At 40.1% G+C, this 19,029-nt stretch overlaps 1 protein-coding gene across 2 annotated transcripts in view; it reads left to right on the top strand.

Moving 5' to 3' along the window:
* NUDCD1 (NudC domain containing 1) overlaps positions 1 to 17,075 on the top strand; it is a 47,962-nt gene extending 30,887 nt beyond the window's left edge. For both annotated transcript variants that reach the window (XM_080909470.1, XM_080909469.1), the window contains exons 8-10: positions 405 to 530; positions 13,023 to 13,182; positions 16,502 to 17,075. In XM_080909470.1, the coding sequence (XP_080765596.1) occupies positions 405 to 530; positions 13,023 to 13,182; positions 16,502 to 16,794 (579 nt within the window). In that variant the 3' untranslated portion in view covers positions 16,795 to 17,075. The remainder of the gene's footprint in view (positions 1 to 404; positions 531 to 13,022; positions 13,183 to 16,501) is intronic.
* Positions 17,076 to 19,029: the final 1,954 nt, after the last annotated feature.

Here is a 19,029-nt window from a genome sequence, read left to right as displayed (position 1 = left end):
TCTTTCTATGCACGCTTTGCATATTCATATCTAGACGTTCATTTATGTTCTCTTTTCTCTTTCATATCACAACATCTTCCAATTTTCTTTCCTCCTTGAGTGTATATAGTATATTTATAATAACTAAGGACTTGTTGCTGTTGGCTAGCTGACCAGTTAGTTGGTTTTAGTGTCTTCGAATAGGACTCTAGTCCAGACTGGACACAATCTATGTACCCTGGCTTTGAAGTCATGATGGTCCTTCTGCCTCAAACACTTGAGTTCTGGGATCACAGGCTTGAAACTTACATCCAACTGTTGTAATATCCTTTCTGACCAAAGCTGTCATTTTGACAATATTTTTAAAGATGAATAAATTGTTTCCTATTGTTTGATATCTTACATACTTTTTGTTTTGGCTTAAGAATCCAAATCCAGATAAAGAAAAACCTCCTTGTAATGCTCAAGAATTAGAAGAGTGTGATATTTTCTTTGAAGAGAGCTCCAGTTTATGCAGATTTGATGGCAATACATTAAAAACAACTCATGTGGTAAGTTCTTGATAATAGGAATTCTAAACTGTTGTGGATAATAAGAAATTTGCCAGATGAAAATTGAATGAAATATATGTTTTGCATAAACAGTTTGATTAAAAGTTACTGGGTGTGACAAACCTTAGCACTCCATGAAGTAGCCTCATTTCCATATTACCATATTCAGTAAAATAAAGGCTTATTATTTGAGTTCTGTCTTACATTGACATATTTCAGGCTTTTTCCTCTGCCTACTTTTTATATACAGTTGTGAACCTATTACATATAATAACTTTCTTCATGCCTGTTTCTGATACTGGGCATTGAGAAGTAAACATCTCTCTTGTTTTTAATAACTTTAAAATTGCCGTGTGTGTGTGTGTGTGTGTGTGTGTGTGTGTGTGTGTGTGTGTGTGTGCGCGCGCTCATGAGTCCCTGCATGTGTGCATGAATGTTCGTACGAAGCCAGCAGAGAGGATCAGACCCCTGAACGTTGAAATTACGGCATTTACAGATGCCTAATGGTCATGTGGTACTGAAACCCAAACTGGTCCTTAGGATTGTGCAGCAAGTGCTCCTAAGTGCTGAGCCGTTCTTCTCGCACCTTAACTAAACTGCTATTCATTATGCCACCATTTTAAGATATCCTTTGTTACACGAGGCCGTTTTACATTCAGACGTCTGTAATGACGGTTACAAAGTCACATTAGTCCGTAGACGAAGGCTGTTCAAATGGAAGCTGCTTCTGTTCTACCCTGCAGACGGGTCGCAGTGGTGCCCATCCTTGCCTGCCTTGTTGCACCTGACCTGCACCTTCTGGGGTGGTGTCAGACATTCCGTTCTTAAAAACTGCAATTTGCCAGCTGCTTCAAATAAAGTGAAACTCCATGAAACAATAGGATGTCCATGACTGTGGCTCAAATGAGAAAACTGTTGTCATTTCTTCACCCAGACTTTCATTTACTTATTTTAATGTATTGGGGAAAGGTTTTGTGAATATTGTCTGTTTTATTTGTATTCTTAGTCTTAAAAGATGATTAGAAAACTGATCTATTCTTGTCATCAATAAATGCTCACTCTAGGTTCTCCTGACACCCAGGTCCTTCTGCTCTCTGAGAGACTCAGTGTGGACGATAGGAAACGTGTTCTCAAGGCCAGAGAGTAGCTGGCAGTGTTATTCTCTTAACGCTAGAGCAGCCAAGCATAAAACATTTGTGACATTGAATACATTTTGAGCCATTCATTCAGTGCATTCTTATATTTCTATTAGAATAGTTTGGTGAAAGCGATGACAATTATGATTTATATCACTAAACATCAAATGTGTTCCGTTTTGAGACTGGAAAAATTATGCTCTTTTTCTTTATATTTTTAAGTAGAAATTACTACCTTGGGCATTTGTTTAAAATTTTGAAAGTCTATTTCTATCGTTCTTTTTTGTATCACTTAGACAATTGTATCATCCTAGCTTGCAGTCATGGAAAAAAAATCAATTATATAGGCAATTTGATAAATGAGTGCTCAAACAAAGTGAAAGAAGATTTTTATAAAACTTTCATTTTCAGTTTCAACTGTAAAAGCATGAACAATTTACTGTATAACCCAACTCACAAGTCACAGTATGTGGACTACCATATCTGAAGTCGCGGCACACAGGGAATCCAGGGTCCTTGCCTCACAGCTACTATAATGAGGGCTGCTGCAGAGTTTGCTAATGCAGAGTACAAGTTTGGAAACATATCCGCATCTAAATTCTAGGCACCAATTTTTACCTTCTTAACTTATACATCTCTGCTCCTTAAATTTGAAGTTTTTCATTTATGAAGTGGATAGTTTTACTTCTTAGATAATGAAGATCAAATAAAGTAGAGACTAGAGATCTTCTGAATATTTTATAGATTTCATCAGTGCACTGAATATGAAGTGAAAATTCATGTTTTGATCTGGCTTCCCAAAGAAGACTTTGGTCTTGGATAGATAAATAAAATGTTTTTCTCTGTAGTAGTTTTCAGTTTTAATTGGCTAGTAATAGTAATTGAGAATTCTTTGAGTTTCTTTATTCTGACACTAATTAAATCTTCGGAAGTCTAATTGCTGGGTGTTCCTAAGAAGACTGTCTGCTGACTAGTTCACATTTTCTGGGAAATATTTCACTCTAGTTAGAGTCTTCAGCATTAAATTCAAGCTTCTCTAAAGTGAATGTGAAAATACAAATAATATGAAATTTTATCTTATTGGACAAAAGATTTATTAAATTCAGGCAATAAGGTGCATCTTTGGTACTAACAAGGAATGAGTTTCTGTGAAGTAAGTTGTCTAGGTTAATTTTTCACAGTTAATACAAGGCCTGTATTTAAATCCCTGTCAATAATCGTACTCAGATCTTTTATTTGTCCAATGTTGTATGTAGAGCATCCTAAAAAACGTGACCTTCTGTTGATCCCTGCACAGTGACAGTGTGAACATCAGTTACTGTACTGTCTGTTTCTACAGATGCCCTTAGAGACGAGGGAAGTGATTGGCATTGGCTATGATCGGTTGCCTCAGCTGCTCTTCCTGTCCTTTCTCTGTATTCTCTGTACTAATAAACTGTTGATTGTAACCTTCTGCTGACAATGTATCTGCCCGCTGCTGTCATCTTTTTCTGCTATGCCCCAGTTTACTCTTGTCTGCAGTTATAAAGTCCGTGAACTTTTATTTAGAGCCAGGATATAAGGTTTTCTATTGAAAACTGTGATTTATGCTTTCTATGCCTGACTTAGGATAAAGAAATATCTGGGCACTGAAACCAGAGCTTTTTACACAAATGCTACATCAATAAACTACACTCAATGGCCCCTGTAATTATGTTTGGGACTCTGGAGCCCTTTCAACACTTTGTTCTTGTTTTTCTTGGACACTCGTCCATGGTAGATAATGTCACATCTGACTTCTGTGTTTTTTCTTCTTTAACTTGATGCCTTTATCCTAGAAAGTAGCAACTCAGCTCCATTATGGCTGCCATTTTGAATGGATTCCGAAGTATGTAGATGAGTTAAGTCTATTTCAGGAGTGTTATGTGTAGGCGTTTTCCAGACGGGAGTGACTAAGGTCGGAAGACCTGCCCTGAATATGAAAGGTCTGATAGGCTAAGGTCCTAGACTGGATGAAGACAGGAAAAGAGAAAACCAGTTGGCACAGGTATATTCCTCACTCCGAGCCATGTCCCCTACCACAAACCATGACGTATGCTAGTCTGTCTAGTCCCTCCCATATCTCCAGTGCAGTGAGTCTAGTAGGGAGCCACAGTCGTCCTCCAGGAAGCTGTGGACGCCAGGCGTAGTGTTAGGCAGCAGCTAGACACAAACAGTAAAAGTGTTCCATGGTCCAGAAACACAGAACTAACTTGTCATGGCGAAGACATACTAAAAAAGACTGTGCTGCACGTTACAAATAAAAATTACAAAAGCATAAAACTAGGAATTGAAAAAAAAATACAGCAACACCAAAGGAGTAGCACTGCCTAAACAGTGTGTCACCAAACCAACAAAATGAGTGACCTTGAGTGGTAATGTTAAACATTGCTATCACCGGAGCCCTCTCTTCACATCATAGGCTTTGTTAGCAACTCTGTGTGGCAGGAGAGAGTGTTTAGGGTTTGCTGTTTGGTTTTTTAGAACATATGCAAGGACTGTGTGCATATAACCACATAGAGTGTGATAAGAATCACAGAACACTTACCACAATAGTATATATTCAAGACCAAACAAAAACAAGTCAAAGAGAATAGATGTGGTATGTTCTCTGTCTAACAGGATCGGGCCATAAATAAATAATGCAAAGATATGTGGGAACTGAGGAATCCATTTCTCAGTGGCTCATGTGTCATAGAGCAATTTCCTATTGAGTACAGCAATGGAAAGGACACCCCCTCAGAAAAGAAAATGTCTATCATGACATGCCACATTATTCAAGCTTCCATATGAAGAGAAGAAACTCTAGTCAGAACAGAAAGTACATTATTCATATGATCTTCTCCATCTGTTAAGATAACCCATGGAAATGTTTGTCGCACTGCTGAAATCACAGAGAAAATGGCTGAGATGGAGCCGGGTTGCTGGAGGCCAGTCCTCTAAAGAGCATCTTGTATGTGTATTAGACAGGAGTGTGTGGACATCGTCCCAAGCGTTGAAAGCCAGGGTGATGTGGGAAGGCCTTTGGTAGCAGTGTTGAGAGCAGAACACGCCACACAGAAACCTGTGCACTCCAGTTTCCGGAACCCTCCAGAACATTCTGCAAGAATCTGGTTGTTGGTGTTTCATGTAGTCTCGTAGTCTTTTTACTGTTGTGGTCTCTTTTTAAGTAGTGAGCCTTGGAGAAATGATTTTAAAGGAAGCATTCAATAAACACATAGATATTTCCTGACATGGTGACTATCTTGGGTTACTCTTACTGTGAAAACATGGCCTGAATTAGTGACCAAAAAAAAAAAAAAAAAAAACAAGAAAAAACAAATCATTCCGGCGTCACTGAGTGTTAGAAGTCTTAAAATGGGTTGGCAGGTCTGTCTGTCTGTATTGCTTTGTGGAGTTCTGGGGAGAATTTCTTCCCTGCCTCTCTAGTTTCTTTTGTTTTTTTTTTTTTTAACTTTATTTTAAAAAACAAAGATAAATGTACAAATTTTTAAGCATTTTTGCATAAAAGTATACAAATACATTTTTTCAAAGTTGTAATTAAGTATTTGCGGGTACATGTACATACACATATGTATATATGTAACAATAATATAGAAAAAGAGGTTATTAATTTGAGGGGATAGGAGAGAAAATGGGGGGAGCTGTAGGGAGGAAAGGGGGATGTGATACAGTTTTATTTTAATTAAAATATATTCTTTTGTTGTTCTTGAATTCACACAGTCTGTGAATTGTTTCTGGGGTGTTCAGAGCTTTCTGGGGTTAGTATCCCATTATCAGTGACTGCATATTATGTCTGTTCTTTTGTGACTGGGTTATCTCACTCAGGATGATATTCTCTAGATGCAGCCATTTTCTTAAGAATTTGGTTAAGTCATTGTTTCTGATAGCTTAGTAGTACTCCATTGTGTAAATGTACCACAATTTTTGTATCCATTCATCTACTGAAGGATATTTGGGTTCTTTCCAGCTTCTGGCTATTATAAATAGAGCTGCAATGAATATTGTGGTGCATGTGTCTTTGTTGTATGTTGGAGTGTCTCTGACGTAAATGCCCAGAAGTGGAATAACTGAGTCTTCCGGTAGTACTATGTCCATTTTTCTGAGGAACCGCCAGACTGATTTCCAGAGTGGTTGTATCAGTTTACAACCCCACCAACAGTGGAGAAGTGTTCCTCTTTCTCCACATCCTTGCCAGCATCTGTTGTCATCTGAGTTTTGGATCTTGACCAATCTCACTGGTGTCAGGTGGAATCTCAGGGTTGTTTTGATTTGCATTTCCCTGATGGCTAAGGATGTTGAAGACTTCCTTAGATGTTTCTCAGCCATTCGATATTCCTCGATTGAGAACTTTTTGTTTAACTCTGTACCCCATTTTTTAATAGGGATGTTTGATTCTCTAGTATCTCACTTTTTGAGTTTTTTGTATACCTTAGATATTAGGCCTCTATCTGATGTGGGGTTGGTAAAGATCTTCTCCCACTCTGTTGGCTGCCGTTTTGTTTTCTTGACAGTGTCCTTAGCCTTACAGAAACTTTACAATCTCATTAAGTCCCATTTGTCAATCTTTGACCTTAGAGCACGAGCCATTGGTGTTCTGTTCAGGAAATTTTCTCCTGTGCCTATGTGTTCTAAGGTTTCCCTATTTTGTCTTCTAATAGTTTCAGTGTATCTGCTTTAATGTGGAGATCTTTGATCCACTTGCACTTGAGCTTTGTACAAGGAGATAAGAAAGAGTTTATTGTCCTTCTTCTGCATGCCAAGTGCCAGTTAGACCAGCACCATTTGTTGAATAGGCTGTCCTTTTTCATTAAATGTTACAGCTCCTTTGTCAAAAATCAGGTGACCCACATATGTGAGGGCTCATTTCTGGATCTTCTATTCTATTCCATTGATCCACGTGCCTACTTCTGTACCAGTACCATGCAGTTTTCAGCACAGTTGCCTTGTAATATAGCTTGAGGTCAGGGATAGTGATTCCCATATATGTTTTCTTTCTGTTGAGGATGAATTTTGCTATTCTAGGTCTTTTGTTATTCCAGATGAAATTGCACATTGCTCTTTCCAACTCAGTGAAGAACTGGGTTGGAATTTTGATGGGGATTGCATTGAATCTGTAGATTGCTTTTGGTATGATGGCCAGTTTTAAAATGTTGATCCTTCCAATCCATGAGCATGGAAGACCTTTCCATTTTCTGAGGTCTTCCTCGATTTCCTTCTTTAGAGGTTTGAAGTTGCTCATACAGGTCCTTCACTTGATTAGTGAGAGTCACACCAAGGTATTTCATAGTTTTTGTAACTATTGTGAAGGGTATCTTTTCACTAATTTCTTTCTCCACATGTTTGTTTTTGAATATAGGAAGGCTACTGATTTGTTTGAGTTAATTTTATATCCGGCCACTTTGCTGAACTTGTTTATCAGCTGTAGGAATTCTCTGGTGGAATTTGTGGGGTCGCTTAAGTATACTATCATGTCGTCTGCAAATAGTAATGTTTTTACTTCTTCCTTTCCAATTTGTATCCCATTGATTTCCTTTTGCTGTCTAATTGCTCCGACCAGGACTTCCAGTACTATGTTGAATAGGTAGGGGGAGAGTGGGCAGCCTTGTCGAGTCCCTGATTTTAGTGGGATTGCTTCAAGTTTCCCACCGTTAAGTTTAATGTTGGCTGTTGGTTTACTGTATATTGCTTTTATTATGTTTAGGTATGGGCCTTGGAGTCCTGTTCTTTCCAGGACTTTTAAAATGAAGTGGTGTTGGATTTTGTCAAGTGCTTTCTCAGCATCTAGTGAGATAACCATGTGTTTTTTTTTTTTTGTTTTTTTTTGTTTTTTTTTTTTTTTTTGTGAGTTTGTTTATATGGTGGATTACATTCCTTATATTAAACCATCCCTGCATGCCAGGGATGAAGCCTACTTGGTCGTGGTGAATGATCGTTTTGATGTGTTCTTGGATTCAGTTTGCAAGGATTTTGTTGAGTATTTTTGCATCAATGTTCATAAGTGAGATTGGTCTAAAGTTCTCTTTCCTTGTAGGGTCTCTGTGTGGCTTACGAATGAGGGTTATTGTAGCCTCAAAAAATGAGTTAGGTAGTGTTCCATCTGATTCTATTTTGTGGAATAGTTTGGAGAGTATTGCTATTATGTCGTCAATAAATGTCTGATAAAATTCTGCACTGAACCCGTCTGGACCTGGGCTTTTTTTGGTTGGGAGACTTTTGATGATTGCTTCTATTTCTTTAGGTGTTATGGGATTATTTAGATGGGTTATCTGGTCCTGATTTAACTTTAGTATCTTGTATCTGTCTAGGAATTCATCCATTTCCTCCAGATTTTCCAGCTTTGTTGAGTATAGGCTTTTGTAGTAGGATCTGATTTCTTGAACTTCCTCAGTTTCAGTCGTTATTTCTCTACTTTCCTTTCTGATTTTGTTAATTTGTATACTCTCTCTTTGCCCTCTAGTTAGTCTGGCTAAGGGTTTATCAATCTTGTTAATTTTCTCAAAGAACCAGCTCTTGGTTTTGTTGATTCTTTCAATGGTTTTTTTTTTTTGTTTCTGTTTGGTCTATTTCTGCCCTAAGTTTGATTATTTCTTGCCATCTACTTTTCTTGGGTGTATATGCTACCTTTTGTTCTAGAGCTTCCAGCTGTGCTGTCAAGTTGCTGATGTATGCTCTCTCCAGTTTCTTTTTGGAAGCTCTCAGAGATATGAGTTTTCCTCTCAGTACTGCTTTCATTGCATCCCATAGGTGTGGATATGTTGTGTTTTCATTTTCATTGAATTCTAGAAAATCCTTAATTTCTTTCTTTATTTTTTTCTTTGACCCTGCTATCATTTAATAGAGCGTTGTTTAGTTTTCATGTGCATGTTGGCTTTTTGTTGTCTTTGTTGATGTTAAAGACCAGCCTTAGACCATGGTGATCTGATAGGATGCATGGGAGTATTGCAATCTTCTTATATCTATTGATGCTTGTTTTGTGATTGATTATGTGGTCAATTTTTGAGAAGGTGCCATGAGGTGCTGAGAAGAGGGTGTATTCTTTTTCTTTAGAATGATATGTTCTGTAGGTATCTATTAATTCCAGTTGGTTCATCACCTCTGCTAGTTTTACAGTGTCCTTGTTCAATTTTTGTTTCCCTGATCTGTCCATTGGTGAGAGTGGGGTATTGAGGTCTCCCACTATTATTGTGTGTGGCACAATGTATTTTTTGAACTTTAGTAGGGTTTCTTTTATGAATATTGGTGCTTTTGTATTTGGAGCATATATGTTAAGTATTGAGAGTTCCTCCTGACAAATTTCCCCTATAATGAGTAAAAAGTGTCCTTCCTTATCTTTTTTGATAAGTTTTGGTTGAAAATCTACTTTATTCGATATTAGAATGGCCACTCTAGCTTGCTTCTTCAGTCCATTTGCTTGGAATGTTTTTTCCCACCCTTTTACTCTGAGATAGTGTCTGTCTTTGTCTCTGAGATGAGTTTCCTTTACGCAGCAAATTGCTCAGTTTTGTTTATGTATCTAGTCTGATAGCCTATAACTTTTCATTGGGGAATTGAGTCCATTTATGTTAACAGATATCACTGAATAGTGGTTGCTGTTTCCTGCTATTTTTGCTTTTGGAGGTTGAATTGTGCCTGTATGTCTTTCTTCTTTTGGTTTTCTTGCTTAGGAGTTTTCTTGTTTTTATTAGGATGTAGTTCCCCTCGTTGTATTGGATTTTTCCCCTATAATTCGTTGTAGTGCTGGGTTTGTTGTCATATATTGTGTAAATTTAGTTTTGTCTTGGAATATCTTAATCTCTCCATCTATGGTGATTGATAGTTTTGCTGGGTATAGCAGCTTTGGCTGGCACCTGTGCTCTCTTAGGGTCTGCACGATGTCTGTCCTGGATCTTCTAGCTTTCATAGTCTCTGTTGAGAAATCGGGTGTGATTCTTATTGGCCTTCCTTTATATGTTACATGGCCTTTTTCCCTTACTGCTTTTAATATTTTTTCTTTACTTTGGGCACTTGGTGTTTTGACTGTTATGTGTCAGGAGGAATTTTCTGATCCAATCTATTTGGAGTTCAGTAGGCTTGTTTTATGCTCATGGTCATCTCATCTTAAGGGTAGGGAAGTTTTCTTCTATGATTTTGTTGAAGATATTTACTGTGCCTCTTAGTTGATATTCTTCGCCCTCTTCTATTCCAATTATCCTTAGGTTTGGTCTTCTCATTGTGTCCTGGATCTCCTGGACATTTTGGGTTAGAAGCTTTTTGGTTTTTGCATCTTCTCTGGCTGTTTTGTCTATGTTTACAATGTTGTCTTCAGCCTCTGAGATTCTCTCTTCCATCTCTTGTAGTCTATTGGAAATGCTTGCGTCTGTGACTCCTGTTTTTTTTTTTAGGTTTTCTACCTCTAGATTTGTCTCTTTTAGTGTTTTCTTTATTTTGTCAATTTTCGTTTTAAATTCCTTCTTCCATTCCTTCATCTCTGGTTCTGTTTTCCTCTAGTTCCTTGAGTTCTTTGAGTGTTTTTCTTGTTTCTTCTTTAAAAGCTTCTAATTCTTTATTCTTTTCCTCCCGTTCTTGTTTAAGGATCTCTCTCATCATCTTGAGGTATGATTTTAGGTCTGCGTCTTATTTTTCTGGAGTGTTTGGCATCCTGCTGTTTGCTGTGATGGGAGAGCTGGGTACTGGTGTTGCCAGGTTGTCTTTGTTTCCCTGGGGTTTGTTCTTTTCCTTTCCTCTTGCCATCTTGTTGTCAGTCTTGTGTCCCTGGATCACTGCTGGTCACTGCTGTTTCTGGTGGCAGGTGGTCTGAGTGCGCGTTCTGCACTCCCTGTTGTCCGGCTGGGAATAGCCAGATGCTGGGTTATGGGTTCCCTGAAGCAAGCTGGGGTGGGGAGGGGGAACCGGGGGACCGCACTTTTTTGCGCGCTCAGCAGAGATCAGTCTGCACCCCGGCGGCTAGTCAGAATGTGTCCTCGACAGTCCTATGTCCCTGGCTCACCGCTGGCTCACCACTGGCTCACCTCTGACTCACTCGCCTCTCTAGTTTCTAAAGGATGCTTGCATTACTTGGCTTTTAGTCCCATCCTGTAGCCCCGCCCTCCTTTGTTGTCCTCCTCCTTTGTGACCTCCTCCCTCTTAGAAGGAAACTCAAGAATTCATTGTGTCTATTCAGATAATCCAGGGTAATCATGCCATCTGAAAATCCCAAATTATCTTTTTATTTTCTAAAGAAATGTTCAGAAGTTCCAGAGACCTACAGTGTGGGTGTTCTGGGTGACAGTGTTTGGCCTTCCATAACTGGTCTGCACTGTAGTTTTTTATAATTTAATATAGTATTTTAATATAGTAATTTAGTATAGTATATTTTCCTGAAATACACTACTGAAATCAAGCATGTTTAGCGTTCTGGATCTCTTAGGCTCACGAGCATAAATATTTCAGAAACGGGACGGTTGGTCTGTCCTGAGGAGTGAGCAGAGTGTGGAGTTCGGGGCTTGTGATCACAGCACACCGACATACTGCGTGGCACAAGTGTGGATCAGTAAGTGGCAGAAGAGAAGGCGTCTGATTGGGAGCTTATGCCGGGACACCTCCACCTGCAGGCTCCTCTTCGCCTGGCTGAGCTCCTCCAATATCCCTTCAGCCCATGGTTTCTCTGATCTGTGCCTTTCTCACTGCCCTCCAGTCATGCACAGCAGGCTAGTGGATGAGTGAGCCACGCAATCAGTGATGGTAATTCTCCTGTCTCTCACGAAGCTAAGCCCATCTTATGAAAATCCTCTTGCGGTCCACCTGTGCATTATCTCAGTTGGGTTTGTCTTTCTGAAGAAGCCCTCGGTAATCTAGAGGAAAGCAGCCGCCATGAGCAAGATCCAGCAAGGGCTGGATCCACCGAGGCGTTCCTCACAGACCCACTCACTTGGCCACTGACTGGCCAGAGCGAGGGAAAGAAGAGATGAGCTGTGGTGAGAACACGTCAGCCCTTCCGTGCTGTGCAGAGTTTGCCCTGGGCCTACCCAACAGCCCTGCTTCCCTGTTATTCTCCTGAGGCTGGAGTCTGAGAGCCCAGGTTGCCTTGGAGACCAATAAATCTTTACACTACAGCCTTTCAGGACTCCCCTTAGGAGTACAAGTCAGGTCTCAGCTTCTCAGCCAACATTTTGTTCTCTGAAGTACTGTGAAGTTTATAGAATCAGATTAGCATTTATCACACTGGGCACCCCAAATCTAACCCTAAACCCAGCACCTACATTTGATGTTATTTCTCTTGGTATTGAAAGCTCTAACAATTAGACGGCCGCTGAAGAATATGGCTGCGGACTATCTGTACTAATGCAGCTTCTCTGTAAGTGGGATCCAGCTGTGAGTCTCAGATGATGGTTTTTGTAGTGGAAGGAGTTCCTTAAGCACCAGTGATGCCATAGCAGCTGCTAACAGTATTATTGATATTAACACTAATTCAGGAGCACAGCGGAGCACTTGGTAAGTAGGCCTGAGGTTTTAATATTGTGTTTTTTCCTTATAGGCTAGAACCAGTTACTCAGACTCTCAAGACTGTACTTACAGCCATTACATAAAGATAACAGCCCGTCATGGGCTGTGGAGATTAGTACTGAGCTCAGGCCCATTATACAGAGTATGTCTTTACGTTGTAGTAGCTGTTGCTTATTCTTGGTAATATTTACAGGCTAACATTAGTAAGTTTAATGCTTGTATTCTGTGACTTAAAACTGTTCTTTTGGGCTGGAAAGATGGCTTAGCGGCTAAGAGCACTGGCTGCTCTTCCAGAGGTCCTGAGTTCAAATTCCAGCAACCACATGGTGACTTACAACCATCTGTAATGAGATCTGATGCCCTCTTCTGGTGTGTCTGAAGACAGCTACAGTGTACCTATATATAATAAATGCATCTTTTAAGAAAATAAACTTTTCTTTTTGTCCTTTGGGTCTTTCATGTCATATGTTAAACTAACCTTGAGGGGTAGATGGCGCGTTGGTTAAGAACAGAGATTTCCTGTCCGCAACTTAAAACCACCTTCACTTTGGACAAGCTGAGTCCCAAGTGCATCACGGCCTACCTGAGTTTCAGATGGGTGTAAACACAAACACATCCCTTCGTGAGTTTATGAAGAATCAACCCAGTTAAGTCCTCCAAGTATACAACAAGCAAGGCATGGTGGCCGGGACGTGTGTGAAATTCCAGGCTGAGACAGGAGAATTGCCAAGTACGAGGCTGGAAGAATGAGGGGGAAAAGTTAGTTTAAAATATTTAGAGATGATGTTGTATGTCAGGATTTTTTTTTTCATTCATTACTGACTTTTGACTAAATTTATTTTTGTCCCTTTAGGTGAATCTTGGCAGCAACCAGTACCTGTTCTCAGTCACTGTGGACCCTAAAGAAATGCCGTGCTTCTGTCTACGCCATGACGTGGACGCTCTCCTCTGGCAGCCACACTGCGGCAAGCAGGAGGACATGTGGGAGCACATTGCGACCTTCAATGCCCTAGGTAGGCAGCATTCTCCACAGCAGCATTTCCGGTCTGCGCATCCACAGCAGCATTTCCGGTCAGCGCATCCACAGCAGCATTTCCGGTCTGCGCATCCACAGCAGCATTTCCGGTCTGCGCAAGCACAGCAGCATTTCCGGTCTGCGCAAGCACTCATCACCTCCCAACTGTGCTTTTCACTTCGAGCACCCCATTCATTACCTTGCGTCGGCGGGTTACATTGATTGGTTCGTGCTATAAGTCAGTGTTAGCAAGAGGTTTGGCATTGCCTTCAAAGTAGCCTCCCAAACCCTCATGCGGTTGCTGTGTAGTAAAGCACATTGCTTTGGAAGACATACTTCGTGCAGGAAGCCTGGGGGTGCACACCTGCTTTCCCACCCCCTGAGTGGAGGAGGCAGGAGTCGCAACTCTGAGGCTAGCCACAGTTAAAGTAGCAAGAGTCTGACTCAAAGTCCAAGCCACAGTGTAAGCAAGAGGCCATGGTAATGAAACAGTCATGAAAAGGGCAAAGCACAGATGACTTTATTTGCTAAGGAGAAAATACTTGTTTTAAAACTGCACCTTGAGAAACTTTTAAAGTGTATAGCTAACTGTACACTCTGCCGTTATGTAATATTTCATAGGAGTTGTGTTGTGTGAGTTAGCTACAGTTGTTGCTTTATTTATAGCTTATTTTAAACTGGCAGTAAAAATCTGCAGTATTATATTAATCCACTCTAGACTTTCTGACGAGTGCTAGCTATCGCCCCAGTGTTGTGGATTCCTGAGAGAAAGAGACGCATACACAGCCTTATATTTTACATACCTTAAACAGCTCAGTGGTCGGGCCACTCCCTAACTCCATGTGGCTAACCCATGCTTCCTCCGCTATTCCTAAGTTAATACTCACTAAATCTATTTTATCTTTGCTGCCCTGGCCCCTTGCTCCTGGGCTCACTTTCCCCTGCGTCTATATGTCAGCTGTCTCACCCTCTGCACCTTTCCGGAATGGTCTGTCTCCAGGGCCCTCCTCATGGTGGAAGCCCCTCCTCCTTCCTTCTGTGGCCATTTCCCGGGAAGCCCAATCCACTGGTGACTTTATTGACCAGTCAAAAACCAAGTAGGGACAGGCTTCCTTTAGTCCTGCGGGCAGAACACGGGCAGGACACCACAGACAGGTTTCTGGGTAATATAATTAGCATGAGGACACAAGCCACTACAGCAAAAATGTAAGATTGTGGGTTTTAAAGGCTATGTATGTACAGCTCTAATTGATGATAAATTTATCACTTAGTGCTTATACTAAAACTGCCTCGTTCAGACTCTAAGTGGATTTCTATAACATGAAATACTGAGAGGTTTGATGAATCAATTAACCACGCTATTTCTGCCCCTTATAGTAATTCCTGTTTTGCAATTATTTTCTTTCCTTAAGGAAGTGCCAAGTTCTTCCAGGTTGCTTTTAGATGCTCAGAGTCTTGAGCATCTTTTGAGATGGAAATCTCAAAACACTCTTGCAAATGACCTGTTAAATCAAGTTTATGTTAGCTGCTACTCGAGTTAGTATATACATTACTGTTTCCTGTACTGTTAATGTTCACCTACTCAATAGATCCCCATATCTTCACATCCTGCCTAATATTTTAAAAACAGTGTTGATCTGCTTTTTTCACATGACTTTTCTTACCTTGTAGAGTATATGTAGACATATATGCAAATATATAAATATTCACATCCATATTTAAATCTAGTTTGCATGGAAAGAATTGGGTTTTTTTTGTCTCCTCCCTTATCCTTTCTCTTCCTACATTGCCATCTATCTTTTAATCACCTTTTCATATCTCTACTTACATACGTGTGTGTGTGTGTGTGTGTCTACATGTATGTGCATATACATGTGTCTTTGTGCATGCATGTTTGTGAATGTGTGTATGTGTAGAGTCTGTATGCGAAAGAATACATGATGTATTTGTCTGAGTCTGGCTAGTTGTATTTAACATGGTGATGACCGTCCACGTCCATTCCTTTGTGGTGGATAATTTTGTTCCTTGCGGTTGAATATGGAGTGTGTACCACATTCCCTTCATGTACTCATCTGTTGATGGGCGTCTAGGCTCATTCGGTGTCTTTACTTCTGTAAATAGTGCTGTCCTGGGTGTACGCATCTTTGGTTTCCTCCATCCTATGGCCAGGCTAGACTGGATCAGATGGTAGAGGTGTTTTTACAGTTGTTCTGATTTCTGACTTGTGTGTGCCAACACCGAGTGAGCGCTCTCTCTCCACATTCCTCTCCACGTCCATCTGTTGCCCCTTGTTCTCTCGGTAACAGCCATCCCGAGTAGCTCAGGTAGAACCTCGGTGTAGATCTAATTTGAATTTTCACATTAAACATGTTGACCATTTTTTCTGTATGTATGAGACATTTGTCCTTCATCTTGAGAAAGCTACCTGTTCACTTCACACCCATCTATACACTGGGTTGTTTGGTTTAGTGTTGTTTTGTGAGTTCTTTATATATTCTGGATACAGATGATCTCTCAGAAGTACAGAAAGCAAATACAGTCTTGCACCCTGGCTTCCTTGCTGTGCTTAACGTTTTTACCTCTACACTAGACAGTCTGTCGGTTTGGTTGTTTGTTGAGTTGTGACGGTTTTTCTCAGAAAGTCCTTCATTTGCTTCTCAGTTGTTACCACTTGATTTCCTCTACGAGTTTCAGGATTTCAGGTCTTAAAAGTTTCTGATCGACTTAGAATTGATCACCTCCATGTGGATATCCTCTTTCCCAGTAGGACTTGTTACAAAGGCTGTAGGATTTCCAGTGTTTGTCAGTGACAGTGTTTCTGTTTGCTTATGTTCTTAGGTGACCCTGGGGAAGGGTCACTCCAATCCTCAAGGTGTCTGACCCACACCACGGGTTAAGAAATTCCACGATCAGTAACTCATAATAACCCCAACCATTACTTCCTGCTTAGGATTCCTTGGCTGTTTAAGGTCTTTTGTGTTTCTATATGAGTTTCAGGATTGTATTAGCCATTTCTCTAAAGACTATCATTAGGATTTATATGGAGATTGTTTTTTAAACTGTAAACTACTTTCACTAATGTAGCTGTCTTCACAGTACTGATTCTGCAAATCCTTGGGCAGGGTAGAGGGACCTTTGTATAATAGAACCTTCTTCATTTGTTTCTCTTTTGTTTTGTTTTTTTAATTCTTTTAATTTGCCATTTTCTTCCTGGGGTTATTTCTTTCATTTTTTTTTTTTAAACTAGGAATCAAAGTTTTTATGTATTTGGTATTTAATACTTTAGATTTTTCTTATTTTCTTGTATTTTTTGGCAGGTTACGTCCAAGCGTCAAAGAGAGACAAGAAATTTTTTGCGTGTGCTCCAAATTACTCGTACGCAGCCCTTTGTGAGTGCCTTCGCAGAGTGTTCATCTACCGACAGCCCACTCCCATGTCCACGGTGCTGTACAACAGAAAGGAGGGCAGGCGTGTGGGGCAAGTTGCTAAGCAGCAAGTAGCAAGCCTAGAAACTAATGATCCTATTTTAGGCTTTCAGGCAACAAATGAGAGGTTATTTGTTCTCACTACCAAAAACCTCTTTTTAATAAAAGTAAATATGGAGAATTAATCCTCCAACATTTGGTCCCAAAGGGTCCAGTGGTACCTGGAGGGCTGAACGGTTGTACTGTACCTTGATGAGTTTTAGCATGTTGAATATCTTTTATGAAGTTTATTTTTAAAGGATACTGGGGATGTATTCAGTAGATTATGAATCTGTAAAAGCTGTGAGGTTTAGAGAACACTGGCTTCTGTCAAAATATGGACATATTGGCAAATATAGTTATTTTTTAAAATGTGATGATCAAATCTCACCTTTTATATGGAACATGTACAATTCAGTGTTAAAAATAAAAATATTTATCATGTACCTAGCTCATTGTTTAGATTGGTACAGTCATTATGTAGAATATTTGGGTAGTAGTAAAGAACTGAGTATTATAAAGTATTTTAATGGGCTGAAGTCTACATACAGAATTGCTTTGAGTCTGCAGAGTTGTAAGAATACAGCAGTTTTGACAATATTGGATTATACAAACCTTGTTTTATAATAAGAAGAGTTTTATTTATGTATTTGCTCTACCACATTAGAAAAGGCTATGCATTTTCCATAAAAACAAAACACAGGTGGTTAAGAGTTTTATTCCAGCACGTGGGAGACTAAAGCTGGAGAGTTGGCAGATCGAGGCCAGCCTGGGCCACACAGCAAGAGCTTGCATCAGAACAAAAGCAGTGTAAGGCTTCTGGGCTTCCGTGGTTCTGAGTTTTCTCTTTTCCTCTGGTAGTCTAAGCTTTGCATCGTTGCCATGATACAGAAGCGCTCTAGAGCAAACCAGGCTGTAAGAGTTTGCCAGCTTGGTTCTCATTTGTGCTAAAAATACGGACACAATGAGTCACGTGGCCAAGTCTAAGCAGACAGCAGGTGTGTGGCACATTAGAGCCCTTGATGGGCCAGTCACACAGCATAGATATTAATGCATTTGTCCCACTAAGTCCCCAAACTTTTCCAACACTTTATCTTATTTATACGTCAGTCTTTTCTCAACAAATAGCATCTGTGGTTCACACTTCCTCTCCAAACTTCCTTTAGTTTGTATCCGGTGTAGATTGTTGTGTTTCCATTTTCACATTACCTTTAGAGCTCATGAACTCTAATATGTTCTCAAGAAGTCAAATTGGCAGGAAATAAAGATAAAGAATTATATGGCAGACAGTATCTGTAGCAATGTGTGTTTTACCTATCCAGAACAGACACCTGACTGAATTAAGTTAAATAAACATTTGGTCTGGGAAGTTAGCTCTGTTGGCAAAGTCCTTGCCACATACACATAAGGACCTGAGTTTAGATCGCCATCACCCACATTAAATGAATATATAAAAAAGGGAGAGAAGAAAAACAAGTAGGCACAGCGCTAAGGCACAGACAAAAAGGGATCATGGCTGGCCACACAGTTTATCAGAATTAGTGAGCTCCAGGTTCTGTGAGACCCCATCTCAGCACAGGTGCAGAATGAGCAAAGCACTTGGTGTCAGCATTGGCCTTCACATGCATGCATACTGTCTTAGTTGGGGTTTTGCTGCTGTGAACAGACACCATGACCAACTCTTATAAGAACAAAATGTAATTGGAGCTGGCTTACAGGTTCAGAGGTTCAGTCCATTATCATCAAGGCGGGAACATGGCAGCATCCAGGCAGGCATGGTGCAGGAGGAGCTGAGAGTTCTACATCTTCATCTGAAGGCTGCTATGAGAAGACTGACTTTCAGGCAGCTAGGATGAGGGTCTTAAAGCCCACACCCACAGTGACACACCTACTCCAACAAGGCCACACTTTCTAATAGTGCCACTCCGTGGGCCAAACATATACAAACCATCACACATACATGTATGTACATAGACTTATACACAGACATACGCACACACATTTAGCCAGCATTTGACTGGTTAGGTCAAATTTTTGTTAAGTCTTATCGATGTAGGTTTAACTCTGTTGGAACTATCTTGGCTAGGTTTATTTTTTGGAGGAAATACTATGTAATCCCAGGCTGGCCTGGAACTCCTTGGTATCTTTTTCTTTTCTTAGCATTCTAAAGTTCATGAACCAGAACACCCAGTTTCAATTTAATTTTGACTGAATTTTTAATTTTTAGTACGTGTGAGTTCTCCAATTCATTCTCATCACAGAGCATGAGACTTAAAGGAAGGCCAGCAGTCTTGAGAGAAAAGGAGTAAGAAAAGGAGAAAACCCACATCGAAATTCTACTAGCTCAGTGGTAGAGCAGTTATCTACCAGTATAGATCACT

This window comes from Micromys minutus, assembly GCF_963924665.1.
Source record: "Micromys minutus genome assembly, chromosome: 33".
Taxonomy (NCBI): Eukaryota; Metazoa; Chordata; class Mammalia; order Rodentia; family Muridae; genus Micromys; species Micromys minutus.
Note: the sequence above shows the minus strand (reverse complement) of the source record. Positions and strands in the feature narration are given on the sequence as shown.